This window comes from Pectinophora gossypiella, chromosome 18 (assembly GCF_024362695.1).
Source record: "Pectinophora gossypiella chromosome 18, ilPecGoss1.1, whole genome shotgun sequence".
In the NCBI taxonomy this organism is placed as follows: domain Eukaryota; kingdom Metazoa; phylum Arthropoda; class Insecta; order Lepidoptera; family Gelechiidae; genus Pectinophora; species Pectinophora gossypiella.
In genome coordinates this window covers 7,137,414-7,158,368 of record NC_065421.1, presented here as the reverse complement: position 1 = coordinate 7,158,368, position 20,955 = coordinate 7,137,414, and the positions used below count along the sequence as shown (strand labels likewise).

The following is a 20,955-nucleotide window of genomic DNA, read 5'->3' as shown; positions in this document are numbered from 1 at the left end:
TGTCGGTGGAGCGAATGACGTCAGCGTAAAGAATGTACAGATACAATTCCGTCAGCAGTATACGTTCGTTGTATTTGGCCTGTGCGGTACATACCATTCAAATTGAGCGAAACCATAAGAAAATGCGATGTCTGTAGCGCGTCTTCAGCTATAATGATCATAATTATCCTCTTTAGACATCACCAGCACGAACAGTATTTTGGTTTTTCTAAAAATGTCTAATTCGTGAAAAATGGTCACACTGTGCAAGTTAGAAACCATAGATAATACTTACCTTTTATTTAAAAAACCCATGGAATTACATTTACACAGCCAAGCAACGTACTCCTATGGTCAAAGGTCTTAGTTATTACATTAAGCACGCGATTATTCCATTGGAAACGTCGGGTGGGCCATGATTTCTCAATACATTACTAAATGTATGCGAGTATACCCGCAACGCATTGAGCTATCGATGAATCACATAATGTAGCAGAGCCTATAACCAACCTATTGCTACATACAATACAAATGGTCTAGCTGCATCCATTGGACAGTAAGTAATAGGCCAGTTAACTTTTTCACAGATGATGTTATTAATAACTTATTTACCAACAACTAATATCATACAAGAAACATGTCTTTATAAAGTAAAATAAAAAAATAATACAAGATGGCCAAGTGAGAGTCACAATAAAATTGTCAGATTCACATATTTATGAGCATACCAGAGAATAGTAGTAAATTGCATTATGTTGTGTGATTTGATGTCATACCAAACTTACAAGTATACAGTTAAACAGTAAGCCCAGTAATAAGCATGCAAAAACACAGATACTAAATATAGTGTCTGTCTTTTAAAGTGAAAGATTGTATAATATTAAGTCGAATATTGCAGTGGAATGAACTTTATTTTGAGGAAAGTAATCATGTTCTCTGAACATGTATGTGAAATTTACATGACGGCATTGACTGGACTTCAGCAGTAACCACACTGTTGATGCACAGATTAGCCAGTCCTCCTCTTATCAGACCACATGTGTATGCCACATACTGAAACAACAAAAAAAATACTTTATCTGAAACATGTGATAGTACAAAATGTATTTTAATAATAATTGAGTATGATTGATTTTATTTGGTTTCACAAATTCTAACTTGTTATATTTATTGCTATGAAAGTAGTTTGCCTTAAAATTGTTGATGGTTGTTTTGTTTTCTTAAACTATTACAACTTTATTAACAATAATATAGATTATCTACTACATAAAACATGTTTCCACTTACTCTTGGAGCATACTCCAAATACTGATGACCATTGGAGAAATTATTAAGAAAACGGAAAGCATTATCTTGTAATACATAGACACCCTGATGGTTGGTACGTAGATTATCTATTTGCTTTTTGTATATACATGTCCAGAAATCTGTGCAAATAAACTTCATTGTATCAAGCTCATCTTTAAACCTTGGCCACTCTCTAGTAAGCCTCTCCATTATTTTATATCCAGCTGCAAAACCTATGTACTCAACAACAGACAAATCCACCTCCTGCAATGTAATAAGTGTTTTTGCACTTTACTATTGTCACACGCTTCACAGTAAAGTACCATACTGTAATTAAGATTAAGTAAAAAGGTATTTCATTTGTTATTGAAATATTTACCTTTTTGTCATTATTATCTTTAGACTGGTCCAAGGCGTAGTTAATAATTTCCGAATGCAATAAGTCAAACACAATTTCATCAGCCATTTATGCCGTTATTTAAATCTTAAAACGTGTAATTTTATTACAAATGATTAATTCACGTATACACCACAGAATACGTTCTGTGGTGTATATACCCTCTAATTTCTAATCAAATCAAACTTGAATCAAATTAGAAAAACTGATAAAGTGACTGACAAATAGTAGTTCTTCTCCACAGCCAGACTGCCAGAGTCTGGCCAGACCAGACACTTGTCACTTGACTTCACTTTGACAGTTATTTAATTGACAATTAGTGATGCCGATAAATCGATAAGCTACTATCGATAGTTTATCATTTACGTAGTATAAAACAATAGAGCAAAGACTAGTGCAATTCTATTTCGTTAATAATACGTTACGACTAACGTATTAAGAAATTAGTATTATGGGAACATGATTGAACATCTTGCTAGGAATTGGCCTTACGTTTCGATCGCGCAAGTAGGTACAAAGTGCCTGAAACCATCGTACCGTGTGCAATTATTTTATTGTAACGTTAATAACAAGCAATGTTACGACAATATAAAAAAAAACGTGCAAGATTTTGTTGAGGAAAATGATAAGCAATTTAAACAATAAATACAATTATAGTTCTCCTTTACGTATCCGAAAACGGCGACCTCAGTCTCTTCTCTCGTGCGTTCGAATGTGACTGACAAAGCCAAACTTTGTATGTGACCGGGTATTCAAATACAATTAGATAAGGTGCGAATAGTTTTTATTGATTATTAACTATTGTACATAAATTGATGAAATTTTTAAAAACTTTATTTGTTATAGTCTTTCCCTCTCAGTATTTTTATACGTTTATTTAAAAATACAAACCAAATCATGCAAGTAGTAGGCACCAGACCTTAATCCTCAGAACAATAACTAAAGCATAGAAGGAAGCCTAAAATAAGAATTCAGAAACTATAAACCGGCTCTCTTCTAGCTTACGACACAAACTATGAGTGGGAAAAGGACAAATGATTCGCTCTTTGCTTCATTTTTTCCGAGGTTGTCACAAGTTATCACAACATGAAATGTCATTTGGACCTATTGGACTCATTTTAACTCTGCCAAATACATAGTAACATAACATTAGAAGATTTTACTTATATTTACCGAACTATTTGACACGGTCGCGTGAACTTTGTTTACGAGTGTCTTGTGTTCAGATTGTTTTAAGTGATAATTTAACAATATTTTTCCAAATAAATGGAAAGAAACTTTTATTTATATCAAATAATTGAGTGTCTCGACTCTGTGACATTATGTCTTGTGTGTTATGGGGCTGCAGCTCTCATTCAGGAAGAAAAGAAAATAGCCAACAACTTCTGTCGATTCATCGGTAAGTTTTTTGTAATTTTCTAGTGAAATGTGAACTGCTGAACAATTTTAGGAAAGTTATATGTTTTGCTGAATAGACTTGTAGCATAAAATATTTGAGATATCCATTATATTATACGTTTCATCGATGAATACGGAATTGATTTGAGGTTATGTTGATTGTCCATAGTGATGTACTAAAATTATCGATACTTTTAATTTTTAGATTTCCTGTAGACGATAACAAAGAGAAAGAATGGATAATTCGCATTAATAGACGAAATTGGATTCCAAATAAGTACAGCCGTATTTGCTCGAAACATTTTACTGCGGATTCATTTATGTGTGTTCCTAATTCGAAGTGGAGACGTCTTCGAGACGATGCTATTCCTACATTGAACATTATAGATCAGACAGATGAAATGGTAATTACGGCCGAGCACCACACACCCGAAGTCTCGACGGCAAAAGGGACAAAATTGTGGGTCCGCGTTAAATTCCCATATTTCGCCAGTTTTTGCCTAGCGGCCCACTCGGCAGCCGGCCCTGTCCTGCGATTCGAGTAGTACGGGGCAGGTGCGTTGCTGCAAAACCTGCAAGCGCAGGTCGCGTCCCACAATAAAGCACGCCCCCTCTCCTGGGGTATCAGCGTAAGCCCATCGGGCCTCTTACCGTCTGTGCGGCTTAAACCCGGCGGTTCCAATTTGCACGGCACGTCGATCGACACCAGTGCACGGCGGATGACATCATAAATAAATTCGAATATTACAAAATACTTACCGATGAAACGATAATAGTTGCCTATTTTCTTTCCTTGCTGAATGTGAGCTGCAGCTCCAAACTAATATAAACCAGACAATATAATCCAAAAATGGTTAGATACTTACCTATCAGAGACAGAGTCTCCTTTCATCAAGAAGAATATAATTGCATCCTACAAAAAAAAATCTTGTAAAAAAAAATTATCGACATTAATTGTAAGTAAATTTAATTTTATCGACATATTACTAAAGTGAAACCCAACACTAGGCAATGAAAAACTTGTGACAACCTACGAAATTACGAAACAATTTTTGTATATGCGTCTTTGTCTAACATTACGCCGGTTCCGTAAGATAAAGTAGAGCAGAATTATAGAGTTCTGTTGCTATTTTAGCCTTCCTTCTATGCTTTAGTTATTGTTCTGAGCCTTAATCAGACCCACAGATCAAGTAGGGATGCTACGCATGACCAGACCACACTCTGCATTTTTTTGTTATACTCATTTTCATTTTGTTTTTTGCCAGCAAAAAAAGATTCTAAAATATATTTTTTATAATTATTTGAAATTACTTTTAGTCTTTTTAGTAGAAAGTATTGTTTTCTTATTGGCAACGATACCTTCCGCACTACATAAAAAATATACTATATAAATAAATAAAGATGGCCGAAGTGCTTATTGTACTGCAGTCGCCAAGTGTCGATCCAAGTGGTTTATTGTGTTTTGTGGATATCTACAGTATTGTAAAAGCTTCAAGTTGACTTTCGTCTGTTTGTAGCTAGCTGATCAGATTTTTGTTTTCGCCACTGTGAGTATCCTTAGGCTATCGCTAATGGATGTAAATAACGCAGAAATAAAAGATGGCGATCAGACGCGACCTTCTTTGAGTGATGCGCCATCTATTGTTGAACTTCCGAATCCTATAATTGACGGGAGCGGCAAAAAGAAAAGACGACGCGGCAAATCTAAACGAAAAATTATGAAACCATTCATGAAGGCACCGTGGCAAGATAGAAGAAAGAACGACAAAACTAAAAGAAACAATCGGTTCCGTAAGATCGTATTGGCTAAAACCCATGCGCCCTTCAATAATAATCAATTTCTAATGGAAATACACAAACCAGAACCGGAAAATAATTTCAATCGAACACCGGCTCGTACTCGTGATTCAAGTTTCAGTGTAGACTCTGAGGATAATTATTTTTTCTCCTTACCTGAAGACGAAGAGGAATATTTAACTAAAGAGTTTTCTAGTGTTTATGAAGATGCGCAAAGTGAACGACTATCAAATATGTCAAAAACCGAACTTATTCAGGAATATCTTTTACTTGAAGCAAAATATGACAATCTCATGAAAAGAACTGAACGTTCGAAACCCAGATATATAGAAGAAGAAAGGGGTACTCCTACAGAGAGAGATACATCTGTTACTGATAGGGACAGTATGATGACTGACAGAGACACCTCTGCTACTTCCAATGACTCTAGTACTGCTGGTGATACTTCCGTTGATGCATTAATGCGGCATGTTAAGGAGCAAGAAGCACAAATCCGTGAATTGCAATTAACTAATGAACAGTTAAGACTGGAGAATGAAACTTTGCAACAAAGGATTCACAATACATCAAGTGAAGATTCTGAAAGTGATAGTTCTTCCACTACATCAGGGAGCAGCAGCAGCAGCAGCAGTAATACAGGTCCAAGTATGTCTCCAGAGCCCCAACAAGTGGCAGAAGTAAATAATGATGTGAGACTCTCTGTAGAGACTCAAAATAATTTAAATGGCACAATAGAAGGTACTGAACCTGCATACCCTCTTGTCAATGGTTTCCACAATCCCACTGACTAAAACATATTTTTTTATCTTAACAATAGATTCACACATAACGGATCATGAACACTACTAATTTGCAGCAGCTAAGTATTTTGGCTGAGTAAATATTTTGGCTTTTTAAGAAAATGCCTTATCCACCCACAGTACATTTAATGTCTCTTATATTTTATGCACAATATGCATTTAGTTACTTGCCTACTTTTAATTATATAAGCATCCTGTTACTGTACAAAATTATTTTGACACTGTTGGAATGTAATTGTGAGATCTGATAGTAGGTATTAGGTTTAGAGGAAATTTTCTGTGATATCCTTGTGGATATTTTATCAGTAGTGATGTTTTTAAAGTGTAATATTCCAAATGGATCTCACTGTTATATTTATACAGTGTGTTATTTTGTGTATTAGTTGTAAGCAAAAATGTATGAAGAGTTATAATTATGTATTTTAGCAATTCAGACATATTTTACGGTTATTGTTGCTTGTTAAGTATGAGTAAAAGATTTTTTTAAAGTTTGAATTAAACCAAATTTAATGTGTCAAGTAGTAGTAGTAGTTTACATACATTAGATGTTTTGACAGGGAATTTTAAATCTGCTTACATAGGGATGGTTAAGTTTTAAGAAATAGGAAGTTGTATGAATGGGGTCATCTGAAGACTACATGTATACATTCCAGTTAAAAGAGGATCACAGTATTGAACCTTTTTCTTCATTAATGTAGGAATACAATACAATAATAATTTACACAAAAACAGCTTCCTGTCTCTTAGGCTTATAATAAGTTTACTAGTGCCAAGTAAGAGGTGGCCTATTTGATATAATGTTTTGCTAGTGGCTCTGTTTTTGAGCAGTCAATAAGAAAATACAATTGTATTTACTGAAAATTGCAGTCAAATCGGTCACATCTGAGTGGTATATTTAAGAAACTATCAAAATACACATACATAATAATAATAATAACAGGGATATTTTTTCTTATATATGTATAAGTATGTATGTATTAACATTACAGGTTGTCACACACATATCAAGTCAGTATAAGACCACCTTAAGCCTTAACACAAGATTGAGGATTGTTTGTATGGAATTCCACATTACAATGCACTAAGAATATTACTCAGGATAAGCTAGTACTGATAAGCTAAAAAGCAAATGTGTATGACAACCTTACAATATAAAATATAATCTTTTATTATGCCTCCCAGAGGCTAATTTTCAAGGCCACATGTGTTGTGGTCTAGTTACAGAGCATACTTACATTTTAGCATACTTATATTGTAAATTAATAGATTACATGCAATGTATTGTGTAACTTTTATGTGTATTATTCAGTCCTTTTTCTTTTTTACTTTTGTTTCTGGAGCATTTGGATTTGTTCCTTTATAAAATTGTTTCAGTAAATCCATTGCATCAGTTGCTAGTAAATTTCCTGTTAGCATATATCCATTTTCATAGAAAACACCAACATCCAGAACAGTTTTGCCACCAAATCTATCATTAGGGCACCCATATACAACTTCTCGTACATTTAAATTATATAGTGCTGCAGCACACATTATACAAGGCTCAACAGTTACATAGACACTGATGTGTTTGAAATAATTTTGATAGTTAATGTTGTTAGCTTTACAATGTTCCATAACATAGTCAATGCAATTAATTTCGGCATGTCGTGTAGGGTTGCGAGTGACATTAACACTGTTCCTTGACTCTGCGACAATATTGCCATTCACAGTGAAAACACAACCAACTGGCACTTCTTGAGCATTCAAAGCTTCTGCTGCTAATTCAAGAGCTCTCTTCATAAAGTCAACCATTTCTTGAAATCTGCACAATTAAATTAAGATTTAATTTTCGGACGATATTTCTTACGTAAAATTATAGAAACATGAAATGGATTTCATTCTGTGATAATATCTTATTAGGTTATTGTTGCTACTAAGAAACTGTCGTAAATACTGCTGTAGCAATGAATAATAATTTACAATTGAGTAGACTTACTCAATTTGTGCAATAAATTGTCAATTACAGAAAAATTTAGATTATTTAATTGTTTACCTTTATGTTTTATTATTTAGCTTATAACATCATAACGATAATTATCAGCAATTTCACAAACACTTCCCTGAATTAATACCTTTATATCTATGTTCTATGTTTAACGTAAATAAATAAATTTAATAATTGGTATATTATTAATACCATGTTATTAATAAGGTCGTCTCTGTCATAGTATAAGAAAAATGTGAAAACCCATCCTAGCATCGATAACAGATGACATTGACAGTAGTGTTGCCGCTCGATAGTGCCCTATCGATAGTTTCCGATCGAACTATCGATAGTTTACCAAAAAACGATAGTATCGATAATTAATCGATAGTATCGGTAGTATCGATAGCTCTTTTTTGGCGATACTATTGATAAGCAACGATAGTATCGATAGTTAAAAGATGAAAAACTATCGATAGTATCGATAATATCGATAGTGGAAAAACAAAAAACTATCGATAGTATCGCTCTTCGATATTGCGCAAGCTATCGATACTATCGATAGTTTTGTATGATCGATAGTGACCTTAATTTCGATAGTATTGTAAAAAAATCCTATCCACTCCACTTAACAGTGTTTTTTTAAGTTTAGAGAATTGCCTACTTCAAAACCAAATATCCACTGCAAAAACACCCACGTAATATAAAATATACACTTCTCATCAAAAAAATCGAAACACTTCCGTTTTCATTGTTTCTGTCAGAATTTAACACAAAAAAGAATTCATACGATGAAAAAAAATACATAAATGTATAGCTGGCAGTTTGGCCATTACAGTAATAAGCGAAAATTCTAAATTCAAAATTAGAATTTCATTTGTTTGTCTTATAAACGAAATGAATCACTGTTTTGAGACAAATGTGTGTTTAGGGTTGGAGTACATTTAGCGTTTAAAAACTAAAAATTGGCGCCTATCCTTAAACTTTTTGTTTTTTATTTCAATACTGTGACTTTGGGACGTCTGAAAAAAGGTTTTTTTTCTAAAACGTATGGATACTTCGCCCACAGAAGCCGCCCAAGTTGTGGCATTGCTGGATTCTGGCCTTAGTCAGCGTGTTGTGGCTGCAAGACTGCATCTAAGCCTGTCATCTGTTCATAGAGTCTATAAACGTTATCGGGAGACTGGTTTGTTCACGCGCCGTTCAGGATCTGGCAGGAATCGGGTCACTTCTGAGCGAGATGGACGATTTATTGTAACAACTTCTTTAAGAAATCGACGCCTTAACGCTTTTCAACTGCAGCAGCGGCTTCGTGTTGTACGAAGGGTGGCTGTAAGTGACTCTACAATTAGAAGAAGGTTGAAGGATCGTGGACTGGTACCGCATAAGCCAGCAAATGGGCCGAAATTAACTGCAGACCATCGAAGAGCGCGCCTTAACTTTGCACGTGAGCACCTAAATTGGTCATACCTACAGTGGAGCAAAGTTCTCTTTTCTGATGAGTGTAAAATTATGCTGTATGGTAACGACGGAAGGAACAAGGTCTACAGAAGAGACGGAGAACGCTATGCACAATGCTGCATTGAAGAAAAGGTCAGCTATGGTGGCGGTTCGTGGACGGTTTGGGGAGGAATCAGCGCCGACGGTAAGACAGAGCTTCCTTTTGTGTCTGGGCCACGTCTGCCTGCACTAAACTGTCATCGGTACGTCGAAGAGTGTCTCGAGCCTCATGTGATGCCCTATGCACATTTTATTGGCAACGGCTTCATATTCATGCACGACAATGCTAGGGCTCACACCGCGGGCGTCGTACGAGATTATCTTAACGAAGTCGATATCTCTATTATGGAATGGCCAGCAAGAAGCCCGGACATGAATCCCATTGAACATCTGTGGGATGAATTAAAGAGACGAATTCGAGCAAGAGATCCTGCCCCAGAAACACTTAGCCAGCTGCAAGATGCAATCCAAGAGGAATGGGACAATATACCACAGCATGTGATCGTGACTCTCATCCGATCGATGAAGAACCGTATGGAAGCAGTAATTAGAGCTCGGGGAGGGAATACAAGTTATTAAATAAACGTTTTTTAGCTTTTTTTTTTCATTTACGTGTGTTGTTTTATCCATTTCCTTTATACTCCATACGGAATAAAAATGACTCATTTAACAAAATACGAAACCTATGAAAAATTCATTTAAATTTAGAACATTAACATTAAGATTTGATAAGCTCATATTACTCACTATTAAACGACATTTAACATTTATTCCTAAATGTACACATTTTTCTGATAATCCTGACAAAACGTAAACTTGCAAGGTGTTTCGATTTTTTTGATGAGAAGTGTATTAAATACGAGCTTTAAATGGTGTAAACTGTTCCACACAATGCTACATTCAATACTATCGAAATTAAGGTCACTATCGATCGTACAAAACTATCGATAGTATCGATACTATCGATAGCTTGCGCAATATCGAAGAGCGATACTATCGATAGTATTGATAGTTTTTTGTTTTTCAACTATCGATACTATCGATAGTTTTTCATCTTTTAACTATCGATACTATCGTTGCTTATCAATAGTATCGATACTATCGATAGGCCTATCGGTTGGGTAGATCATTTTGGCTGTTTACTATCGATAGGAAAACTATCGATTTTTCGGCAACACTAATTGACAGCCAAGTTGACAGCATAGGAACAAGCTGGAACAAGCTATATTGAGTTTGCACAAGACAGTGATGTATGAGTATCCTGCGTTTTACATATCGATAGTACTACTCATAAAAGCTGACTTAGCTATTATTCTACCACTACTAGTAATTCATTCGCTAATATCGTTTCCTGACCATATTACTGATATCAATAGAGTCAACTTCGATTATATAATATTATATACAAAAGTATATGAATGCAACTAACAACACTATGTTACAGCATTTATACCATATTTATCCCAATTTATCCAATGTTGTAAATGAGTTTTTTTAGTATTGTATTGCCGCATTAAGTATGGAAATTAAGGATAATTTTGCTGTTGACTACTATCGATATTGTTCAGATTTTTCAGTTTTTCTTAACTATCGATTGACAACACTAGTACTTTTCATTTACTCTACTAAACTCTACTTTGATTTGACCATCTCTTTGACTTGGTCTGTGACTTTGACTCTACCTACTGAAAGTTTGTCAACTGTTTTAATTACTTAGTAGTGTTATTTATTATCATAAAATACTCTACATATAAATCACCCATAAATATAATATAAAATGAGGAGAATTCCTCTATGTAAACTTGTGTCCTTTATATGTATTACTTTAGCTGTTATAGTTTACTTTAGTATAATAAATAACCCCAGAATAAATCAAACTGACTATGTTGAAAGAAAACCTGCTATTTCAGGCTTGAGAAAGTAAGTAACATTACCATTGTTGTAAATGGACACTTTATTTTATTACATTTTATGGATATAATTTTCTATAAAAGTCAGCCTTAAAACTTACAGCTAGTTAATTTGAGGTTATTGGATATGTTCTAATACAAAATATTCTAATACAGATAGAAGCAGTGAACATCTTTTGAAAAAATGCATTGCTTGTACTAATAATTTTGCTTATATTGATCACTGTGATGTAGATTTATCCATCCATTATCTATTACATTGTTATATTATTTATAACTATATTCATTTAATTTTCAGGACAACACCAAGTGCTATTACTAGAACTGTTGACAGGATAGTATTATCATTTGTTGTGTGTGACTCTAGATTTAATGAGTCTCTTAATGTTGTTAAATCTATGCTCATCTTTACGAAGACTCCAGTTCATCTTGTAATATTCACGGAGGATGATTTGATGTCTAAGTTTAAAGATGTGTTGACACAATGGAGAAGGTTGACAAGTAACCAACTGGACTTTGAACTACACAAAATCAATTTTCCTGAAGCACATAAAGAGGATTGGATGAATCTGTTTAGAAAATGTGCAGCACAGAGATTGTTCATTCCTGTAAGTGTAAAAAAATAAAATGTACCATAATGTAGGTATATGTATGTTACTGTAAAAGATAGAACTATAGTAATTCTTAAGATTTTCAGGTAAAATCAAAAAACCAGAATCATTCTTAAAATAGTTGATTTCAGACTTTTACCAGCAGGCACCTTATTAATCTTAGGTTTTACTACTGAGTCATGGTAAATGCTAAAAGAATAAATCATGTTATTACATAAGCTTATGACAACATTCATATTGTTTTATGTTGTACTTTGCCTATTTAGGTATTCTTGTTACTTCCTAAATCTTGTTGGGACTTCATTACTTGATAAACAAACAAATTAATTAGTTACCTAAGACCTTATTGCTAATATCTGTTGATGTATATTACAGGAACTGATGACCCACATAGATTCCCTGATATATGTAGACACGGACACTCTATTCCTAGGTCCAGCTGATGAGTTGTGGAGCTACTTCTTCAAGTTCAACAGTTCACAAATTTCTGCTTTAGCTTTAGAGGATAATAACCCTAACTTGTCATGGTACCCGCGCTTTGCGAAGCATCCTTTTTATGGGAAACTAGGTGAATATTGTGTTTATTTATGATTACCTAGGTAGGTATAATCAAATGAAAAATATATTAATTTCTTATTTATTAGTTATGTCCAATTTTAGATTGATTTCTGGCCTAAGCACATATTCATTGTGCAATGATGTATATTTGATTACCTTGATATGAATAATATATCATAAATAACAAAGACACACATTTAAATTTATGAAGTATGTATAATTTTGACTTTCCAGGTCTAAATTCCGGCGTTATGTTGATGAATTTAACACGCATGCGAGGGTTTGGTTGGACTGAGTATATTACTCCTATCATGCTTAAATGGAAACTAAACATTCCTTGGGGAGACCAGGTAATTACCTAAACATTTCTGTAAACCATTAAGAAAATGTCCTGTATTTTTCATACTTATATTTTACATGTACGTATACACAAAATCTATCTCATAATCCCAAATGGGCGGGTAGAGCCACAACTCATCAGTATAACAATCCAGAACCAGGCCCTGCGTGGCAACCGCGGCTTTATTTATATGTAGTGTTTCGACCAATAACTCTTAAAATACAACCTAAAAATAACGTTACGACAGCTATCCACGTTGATAGCGAATAAGGCTATTGGTCAAAGCCCTCGTTATAATTCGGGTTGACGTTTCACCGAAATCACATGAACCCACACCCCACACACCCACACTTCTTTCGCCATACGCCCTACGTACGCGTGAGTATGAATGAAATGTGTAACCATCTAATTGTAGGACATAATCAACATAATATTCCACCATCACGAGCGGGCGGTGTTGGAGCTGTCCTGTCGGTACAACTATCGCTCTGACCAATGCATGTACGGAGACGCATGTGCCGACGCCACACACGACGGGATCTTCCTGCTGCATGGCAATCGGAAGACTTTCCATAACGACAAGCAACCAGCTTTTGAGGTAAATAATTTTGAGAGTTTGTACCGCATTTTTCCTTGTATTTTTATGCCAGTAGGTGTCGCTAATGCCATCATGTTTATGTTAAAACGCGGTCGACTCGAGCTAGACAGCAAAGAAAACAAATCAAATTAAAATTTAAAAATAATATGAAGACTACATAAAGTTTATTTAATAATTAAAAAAGCAATGAAGTTCTTCAAAGTCAACCTATTTTTTTTTCTAGGCGATTTACCGCGCCGTGGAGGAATATGAAATCGGCACGGACCCCGCCGAGGCGTTCCTATCCAACCTAGATAAATATTTCACTGAAGCACCGCAATCCAACTGTGGGAATCTTAAGGACGCCTTTTTAAAAGTACCTGTTGATACTCTAAGCCACATGTACGAAACGACAGTCAGGTAGCTGTCACTATTGGGTCAAGAACTTTATAACAATGTAAGTATTTAATTATACACTTCTCATCAAAAAAATCGAAACACCTTGCAAGTTTACGTTTTGTCAGGATTATCAGAAAAATGTGTACATTTAGGAATAAATGTTAAATGTCGTTTAATAGTGAGTAATATGAGCTTATCAAATCTTAATGTTAATGTTCTAAATTTAAATGAATTTTTCATAGGTTTCGTATTTTGTTAAATGAGTCATTTTTATTCCGTATGGAGTATAAAGGAAATGGATAAAACAACACACGTAAATGAAAAAAAAAGCTAAAAAACGTTTATTTAATAACTTGTATTCCCTCCCCGAGCTCTAATTACTGCTTCCATACGGTTCTTCATCGATCGGATGAGAGTCACGATCACATGCTGTGGTATATTGTCCCATTCCTCTTGGATTGCATCTTGCAGCTGGCTAAGTGTTTCTGGGGCAGGATCTCTTGCTCGAATTCGTCTCTTTAATTCATCCCACAGATGTTCAATGGGATTCATGTCCGGGCTTCTTGCTGGCCATTCCATAATAGAGATATCGACTTCGTTAAGATAATCTCGTACGACGCCCGCGGTGTGAGCCCTAGCATTGTCGTGCATGAATATGAAGCCGTTGCCAATAAAATGTGCATAGGGCATCACATGAGGCTCGAGACACTCTTCGACGTACCGATGACAGTTTAGTGCAGGCAGACGTGGCCCAGACACGAAAGCAAGCTCTGTCTTACCGTCGGCGCTGATTCCTCCCCAAACCGTCCACGAACCGCCACCATAGCTGACCTTTTCTTCAATGCAGCATTGTGCATAGCGTTATCCGTCTCTTCTGTAGACCTTGTTCCTTCCGTCGTTACCATACAGCATAATTTTACACTCATCAGAAAAGAGAACTTTGCTCCACTGTAGGTATGACCAATTTAGGTGCTCACGTGCAAAGTTAAGGCGCGCTCTTCGATGGTCTGCAGTTAATTTCGGCCCATTTGCTGGCTTATGCGGTACCAGTCCACGATCCTTCAACCTTCTTCTAATTGTAGAGTCACTTACAGCCACCCTTCGTACAACACGAAGCCGCTGCTGCAGTTGAAAAGCGTTAAGGCGTCGATTTCTTAAAGAAGTTGTTACAATAAATCGATCATCTCGCTCAGAAGTGACCCGATTCCTGCCAGATCCTGAACGGCGCGTGAACAAACCAGTCTCCCGATAACGTTTATAGACTCTATGAACAGATGACAGGCTAAGATGCAGTCTTGCAGCCACAACACGCTGACTAAGGCCAGAATCCAGCAATGCCACAACTTGGGCGGCTTCTGTGGGCGAAGTATCCATACGTTTTAGAAAAAAAACCTTTTTTCAGACGTCCCAAAGTCACAGTATTGAAATAAAAAACAAAAAGTTTAAGGATAGGCGCCAATTTTTAGTTTTTAAACGCTAAATGTACTCCAACCCTAAACACACATTTGTCTCAAAACAGTGATTCATTTCGTTTATAAGATAAACAAATGAAATTCTAATTTTGAATTTAGAATTTTCGCTTATTACTGTAATGGCCAAACTGCCAGCTATACATTTATGTATTTTTTTTCATCGTATGAATTCTTTTTTGTGTTAAATTCGGACAGAAACAATGAAAACGGAAGTGTTTCGATTTTTTTGATGAGAAGTGTATATTACTACGTCGGATCAAATGCTAAGAATTAAGAATAGGACTTATGATAATTTACAAGAGCGAAAGCAGCTACCTACGCGCATTTTTAGATTCCTTGTTGTCTTTAAATAAATACTTGATTTTTCTTTTCTGTTAATCAAGCAAAAGGGTATTTGACTGGGTCAAAGATAAATTATAAAATATTAATCTAGAAATATAAGCCAGTCTAAGATGATCACATTCACACACAATCAATTTCATGTTACTTTCCCACTTATTTTCGAAAATTGATGAGTATGGCTTGTATAGATGACGTCACAGGACAGTATTTCCGTATAAACTCCATGGAAAACTTTCATTTTGACATTTCGTAAAAAGTATCTCATTTGACTAGGCTGTTATGTAGCGTATTGTTTACTTGTAACTTATTCGTGTGTGTAGTATGTGTTTACATTAATACCAGACTACCTCCACTGGTTATGGTCACTAGCCAGGTCTTCCCATTTATTGGGGCAGATGTTAAATGCAAGCATGTCACGCTTTGCGCAAAGAAAAAAAAAATGAATGAAATGAGAGGGTCGCTTCACTATCCACACCATCTTACGACCCTCAGCTGAATTGCCAGTCGTGCGGACGCTATTGCCGCTCCCGTATTGGATTTTTCCGCCATACAAGACGTTGCCACAGAAATACTGTATAAATCATATGATCAACATGTAAAGGCCTATAATGAGTGATCTTAACATTAAGTTAACATGTGGTAACACTAACTGACCTATGGATGGTTTAAAGAAAGAAAGAAAGAAACGTTTATTATAAAGGGACACCACAGGAGGTTTACTCAATGACTCTATTGCCATTCCACATTACGTAGTATTATTCCTTTTTCTATGCCACAATGATACAGATACAGGTCATATAGGTGACATAAATGATTATTGGTAGTTTGTGTTTATACGCGTTTAGTTAAAGTGGCATTACAAGCAAACGATTGAGTAATAGAAAAAAAAACAAGTATTTATGTAAAAAGAACAAGGAGTTACAGCAACTTGATTTCTACTTTAGTGTTGATCTCAGAGTCTGAGTAAAAACATACAACGCAAAACAAAGACTTGTAACCTAAGCTTGTAACTGATAGTATTATCCAATCCACTGATGTATTTATTACCTATGCCTGAAGTAAGTTTTAACTATTACCATGAGACGAAATATGGCTGTAATACGAAGGTATTTCAATTTTAAAATAATTATTTATATATTTAGATATTAATATTTTTTTTGATATTAATATTTTTTTTGATATTATTTACCAGTAATGAACATGTATCGTATAACCGAATCTCGATTGTACAGACTCATATTTTTGTAATAATTTGAATTAAGTTTATACATTTGTATCGATTTTATAAGCTTTTAGTTTAGATATACATATAAGTTAGTAGTGTAAGGGAAAATGTATTCTATGAATGACAAATTTTTCGTCATGGAGGAGTACGGAAAAGTGATGAAGAATGACGAGTAGAGTCTTGCGTAAGTGTTACGTAATGTTATTTACAGGGTGTTATGGCTAGAAAAACTTTGTTCGTCAGCGCGCAATATGTTATAAATTATAGGAACTTAAAAACATACGAGCAGAAAAATTGTAAATTGATGTTTGCTGCATGAAGAAATCATGAATATACACATTGGCAGTAACGACGACATTAGTATGTATGAGTGACTGTTTGTGAATAGGGGTACGAAAAAAAATGGGCTATGTCATGAACCCCAATAATAGTATTAACAATTTCATGTGAACAAAAGGGCACCCAACATAAATAAAACAATAATCCGAAGCTATTACGTCAATTAGACTAAAACAACTCATCCGTAATGGGGTGGGCAGAGCTGTAAGTAACCAAAAGACAAAGAGATACTACCGGCGTTTGCTCACTTCATCCGATCCGAGTCTGTGAATGATGGATAGAGATATCGTATGACGGATATCGGATGTGATTCGTACACACAGTTCGTACAAATAGTTCTACAACCACTTCTGATCCGTCATTTCACGGACTCGAACAAGATATAGTGCGAAAACGCCCTAATATTGGACCGTATGGTGACAGGTATATTTGAGCGAGGACGTAATCGCTTGGGAGCTTCTATGATCATAAGATCAGCTGCTTAATTATCTTCCCGGGCACAAACAAACAAACCGAAGGGTGGTCCGTTTGAACAACATGTTGGGTCATAATACAAATTTCACTTGATATTGACTCAGAATCATCACTCAGTGTATCTCTGTGCCCTGTATATGTGCGAAGTGCTGATTACCTATCAACCATACGTTTCATCATATCCATCTTAAGAGTTCGTATCAAAAGCTGCAAGCTGACTTCTGGTTGATTGCTTCACTGAAGAGTGAGAGTTTGTGTAAGCAAAAATTGTTTATCGTTTTACCGCTCGCAGAGCAATGAGGTGCCTTATATTCGGTTGGAATTTGGGAGTCGACCTGGCAGCTGGACTAAGCCACTTTGGACGTTCACATGTCTTTACTCATAGTCCGCTGTATACAATAATTACTTTTATAACACTAATCTGCCTCAATGTATTATAGCTGTACCTAATATTGATTGATATATTTATGTTTTGCTATAAATATAATCTTTTTATTATTAATATTACATGTTCTAGTTTTATTCCTTGGTAAATTCGGAAATAGATCTCGTTTATAACACGTCTTATTTTTACTTGTTATAAACTTTGTAGTATAACAAAAATGATGGGGGTCTAATTGGTGCTAATATAGACCACGTATATAAATAACCCTTTACAGCGATGTTGACACATCACTTTTGCCATTGAAGGGATCTACTAAAGCGAATATGTATAATAAATATACTACTAAAAACCGCCCGCCCGCGCGCTTGCCTAGCCTACGCTAGTCGCTGGCGCAACCCGTCGCGACCGCAGTCGAGACAAATATTTCACTGAAGCACGGAATTCGCCTTGTGGGAAATTTAGGGTGGATTTTGTACCTTTTGATACTTTACATTATTAATAATATAATTTACTGTCTGTGTTTTTAATTTGAAATGTTTTAATTATTCGTAATTTTATTTACTGTCTAGTATTTAATCTACTGAATTGGAATAAACCACTTTGTCTTTGGCAATGGACTGGTTACTGAATAAAAATATTTCGGAAATAAAACTTATATAACTGATTAATACTTTATTTCTACCTTAACTCTTACTTAATCAATATCACAGAATAATTATGGTGTTTAAGACAGCTTAAGTCTATAATCAATATAGTAAGTTTAACTCTAATTTAAGTAGCACACTATTGGTAAAACTGCAGCAGGTTTTGGTTTTTTAAGCATGCAATAGCTTTTTGATCCCAATTATTGTTGTTTACTGCTCTGGGACTTGGATGAGGCATGTAAAGTATCTGAAATCAGAACACAAATGAATACCTATAGGGAGTCTCATACTGCATACTTGATTACTATTTCATCATATTTTTTTCTATTTAATTTATTTATTAATTTCAGAATAAAATTACTTTGGAAATAAAGAGAATATTGTCACCATATAAAGGTGTTTTCTCTCACTGTAAGCATTCACCTGTAATGTTACAGATTCAACCATTACATCATGAGGGAGGAAAGCCACCTACAGCAGTTAATCAGTATTGTAATGTAATGCTCAAAATCGAATGATAAATGTTACATTACAGAAAGATGCTCTCATCAAAGGAAGCAGCTTAACTATAATGAATTATGGTTTACAAAATTTTGTGAAATATAATAGTAATAAATAACTTATTTCACAAAATAAGCAATAATAATAAATGTTAAAATACAAGTTCAGATTTAGAAATCTGTGAGTACAGTATTTTTCCATAATCTTGTGTAATTAGATTGAAAAAATATATTGTACAAATTATACTTGTGAAAGATTAGCAAACCTGTACTGGGCTTCCAGACATATACTTCTTTATGGCTTTTTGAGCTCGGGTTTCACAAAATTTCCCAATAGCAACAATTGTTTTCACCTCATATAGTTCAAGAACTTTGATCAATACTCGGTCACAAATGTTGAAAAGATTTTCCATTTGTTGAGTCTGTAATAAACATTGATACCTTTGATTTATTTCTGTATTTAGTGGTGCAGATTCTAGAACATAATTTCTTATTTTTTTACAAGTGAAGGACAGCACTATACCTATATTTAAGATCTTTAACTAATATAAAAAAATACATAAGTTTTTAAACCTTCAAATCACCAGGAGTAACATTACAGCCATTGTTTTTCATCCATTGTTGTGGAATGTAATTATAGACAAAACTTGTTTCAAAAAACTTATCCGGCACTACACAAATATCTTTGAACAGTCCCCAAAACCTTTTGCCACTAACCTGGAAAACGAAACAATTAAAAGTTATAAAAATACTTAACAGTTTGATCCCCAAGGTAAGTTGATAGGTAGAAAGAGTGTAACTTAGATTACCTTATGTAGGCATTACTTGAAAAAATTATGTAAATATATTCTTACTTCTGTTCTAGTACAGTCAAATCCTTTAACTGGTCTGGCAGATATTTCCTTGGGCGGCTTCCCAACAGGACCTTGTATGCCCAACCAATCTCTCACAGAATTTACTTCTCCAAATGGCACCTGGAAAATGTATGAATGACGAAACAAATAAGATATTCTACTTCATCATCATCAGCCCATTAACATCCCAACTGCTGGGGCACGGGCCTTCCCGATATTCTGCTTAATATCTATTTATTAAGATAATATATTGCCGCAACTTACACCAGTTTGGGACATACCCCAGGGGCCTGGATTCATGCCGAAGTACATGATCGGCTTTTTTGTATTACAATACTTTCGCACGTACATTTCAAATGTGTGTCTGGCGTAGATAGTCGGGTTATATATGCATTCCACTGTAGATGGGAATTGAAATTGTCCCAATAATACATTTAACTCGTCAATGATGTGAAGAAAATCATCACAAATGCTTTGTGATCCTGTAAGACATGTTTCATTAGCTGCATTGCAGCTTGCTTCCTTGCAGAAAAACGATGAAACAACTTCAGAATCCATTGTTTATGCACTTTTAATAGAATGGTACATTTAGTACATTATCTGTAAAAACCGCGAAATATTATAAAGTAGGTACCTACAATAATAACAAACATTTGCATAAGATAAACAAACAATTTGACTTTTCATTTTTTTTTGTTTTGGTTTTCCCCGAAGGGTAAGGCAAAGGGAACTATGCCCCCATACAGCCATGTCTGACGTATTTTTTTTCTTGATGATTAATGAAATGATGAAAGGTGATGATGATGAAACCTAAGCCCCCACCCTCGGAGTAGACTCCTACTCCGAACCCCAAACGAATTAACTCAAAAGTCCGCATAAACTTTTGAGTTATGAAGCGGCTTCCCGGCACGAAGCGAAAATAGGCAGATACACTTTGTTTATTGAATACTCCAATATAATAACACTCGCGAATGTCTTCCGACTAACTTAATGCGATCATTAACCACAAAACACCACTTCGTATTAATTATTTAGATTACTCAATGAAGAAAGCAACTGTCCCGTTCCCGTTTCCCGCCGAAAAGCATTGACTTTTCATTCCATGCACGGCACGCACTTTGACAACTACTAGTGTTGCGCAACGATAGTCCACTATCGATAACATAACATAATAATCATTATATAGTATCGATCGATAGAA

At 35.0% G+C, this 20,955-nt stretch overlaps 5 protein-coding genes across 6 annotated transcripts; 2 read left to right on the top strand and 3 right to left on the bottom strand.

The window, feature by feature from the left end:
* Positions 1 to 551: 551 nt before the first annotated feature.
* On the bottom strand, positions 552 to 1,936 carry LOC126374814 (trafficking protein particle complex subunit 6b). Its single transcript, XM_050021539.1, has 3 exons — positions 1,646 to 1,936; positions 1,267 to 1,530; positions 552 to 1,032 (listed from the first exon to the last, which is right to left on the bottom strand). The coding sequence occupies exons 1-3, from the start codon at positions 1,730 to 1,732 to the stop codon at positions 907 to 909; spliced, it is 477 nt and encodes a 158-aa protein (XP_049877496.1). The 5' UTR covers positions 1,733 to 1,936; the 3' UTR covers positions 552 to 906.
* Positions 1,937 to 4,446: 2,510 nt separating this feature from the next.
* Positions 4,447 to 6,948, top strand: LOC126374799 (protein HEXIM1). The gene has a single exon (XM_050021521.1). The coding sequence runs from the start codon at positions 4,633 to 4,635 to the stop codon at positions 5,647 to 5,649; it is 1,017 nt and encodes a 338-aa protein (XP_049877478.1). The 5' UTR covers positions 4,447 to 4,632; the 3' UTR covers positions 5,650 to 6,948.
* LOC126374813 (tRNA-specific adenosine deaminase 2) lies at positions 6,106 to 7,895 on the bottom strand. Its single transcript, XM_050021538.1, has 2 exons — positions 7,694 to 7,895; positions 6,106 to 7,462 (listed from the first exon to the last, which is right to left on the bottom strand). Exon 2 carries the CDS (start codon positions 7,450 to 7,452, stop codon positions 6,964 to 6,966), a length of 489 nt encoding a protein of 162 aa, XP_049877495.1. The 5' UTR covers positions 7,453 to 7,462; positions 7,694 to 7,895; the 3' UTR covers positions 6,106 to 6,963.
* Positions 7,896 to 10,301: 2,406 nt separating this feature from the next.
* Positions 10,302 to 19,019, top strand: LOC126374795 (glucoside xylosyltransferase 1-like). 2 transcript variants are annotated; one of them, XM_050021515.1, is made up of 7 exons: positions 10,302 to 11,044; positions 11,333 to 11,642; positions 12,021 to 12,213; positions 12,438 to 12,553; positions 12,959 to 13,141; positions 13,365 to 13,577; positions 18,838 to 19,019. In XM_050021515.1, exons 1-6 carry the CDS (start codon positions 10,902 to 10,904, stop codon positions 13,542 to 13,544), a joined length of 1,125 nt encoding a protein of 374 aa, XP_049877472.1. In that variant the 5' UTR covers positions 10,302 to 10,901; the 3' UTR covers positions 13,545 to 13,577; positions 18,838 to 19,019. The 2 variants fall into 2 exon arrangements, with proteins under 2 accessions (XP_049877472.1, XP_049877470.1); XM_050021513.1 differs by lacking the exon at positions 18,838 to 19,019 and having other exon boundaries at positions 10,637 to 11,044; positions 13,365 to 15,233.
* On the bottom strand, positions 18,423 to 20,386 carry LOC126374805 (single-strand selective monofunctional uracil DNA glycosylase). The gene is made up of 5 exons (XM_050021527.1): positions 20,019 to 20,386; positions 19,755 to 19,874; positions 19,474 to 19,617; positions 19,167 to 19,322; positions 18,423 to 18,647 (listed from the first exon to the last, which is right to left on the bottom strand). Exons 1-5 carry the CDS (start codon positions 20,310 to 20,312, stop codon positions 18,540 to 18,542), a joined length of 822 nt encoding a protein of 273 aa, XP_049877484.1. The 5' UTR covers positions 20,313 to 20,386; the 3' UTR covers positions 18,423 to 18,539.
* Between the last annotated feature and the right edge of the window lie 569 nt (positions 20,387 to 20,955).

What these genes read in the sequence shown, in the direction of transcription:
- LOC126374799 (XM_050021521.1), top strand. Translation starts at nt 4,633, where the DNA reads ATGGATGTAAATAACGCAGAAATAAAAGATGGCGATCAGACGCGACCT.
- LOC126374795 (XM_050021515.1), top strand. Translation starts at nt 10,902, where the DNA reads ATGAGGAGAATTCCTCTATGTAAACTTGTGTCCTTTATATGTATTACT. An exon ending in GCTATTTCAGGCTTGAGAAA is followed by an intron (nt 11,045 to 11,332) that starts GTAAGTAACATT and finishes TTTAATTTTCAG; the next exon opens with GACAACACCAAGTGCTATTA. An exon ending in ACATTCCTTGGGGAGACCAG is followed by an intron (nt 12,554 to 12,958) that starts GTAATTACCTAA and finishes ATCTAATTGTAG; the next exon opens with GACATAATCAACATAATATT.
- LOC126374805 (XM_050021527.1), bottom strand. Translation starts at nt 20,312, where the DNA reads ATGGATTCTGAAGTTGTTTCATCGTTTTTCTGCAAGGAAGCAAGCTGC. An exon ending in GGGGTATGTCCCAAACTGGT is followed by an intron (nt 19,875 to 20,018) that starts GTAAGTTGCGGC and finishes TACATTTTCCAG; the next exon opens with GTGCCATTTGGAGAAGTAAA. An exon ending in TTGACTGTACTAGAACAGAA is followed by an intron (nt 19,618 to 19,754) that starts GTAAGAATATAT and finishes TTCGTTTTCCAG; the next exon opens with GTTAGTGGCAAAAGGTTTTG.
- LOC126374814 (XM_050021539.1), bottom strand. Translation starts at nt 1,732, where the DNA reads ATGGCTGATGAAATTGTGTTTGACTTATTGCATTCGGAAATTATTAAC. An exon ending in AAGATAATAATGACAAAAAG is followed by an intron (nt 1,531 to 1,645) that starts GTAAATATTTCA and finishes ATTACATTGCAG; the next exon opens with GAGGTGGATTTGTCTGTTGT. An exon ending in ATTTGGAGTATGCTCCAAGA is followed by an intron (nt 1,033 to 1,266) that starts GTAAGTGGAAAC and finishes TTGTTGTTTCAG; the next exon opens with TATGTGGCATACACATGTGG.
- LOC126374813 (XM_050021538.1), bottom strand. Translation starts at nt 7,452, where the DNA reads ATGGTTGACTTTATGAAGAGAGCTCTTGAATTAGCAGCAGAAGCTTTG.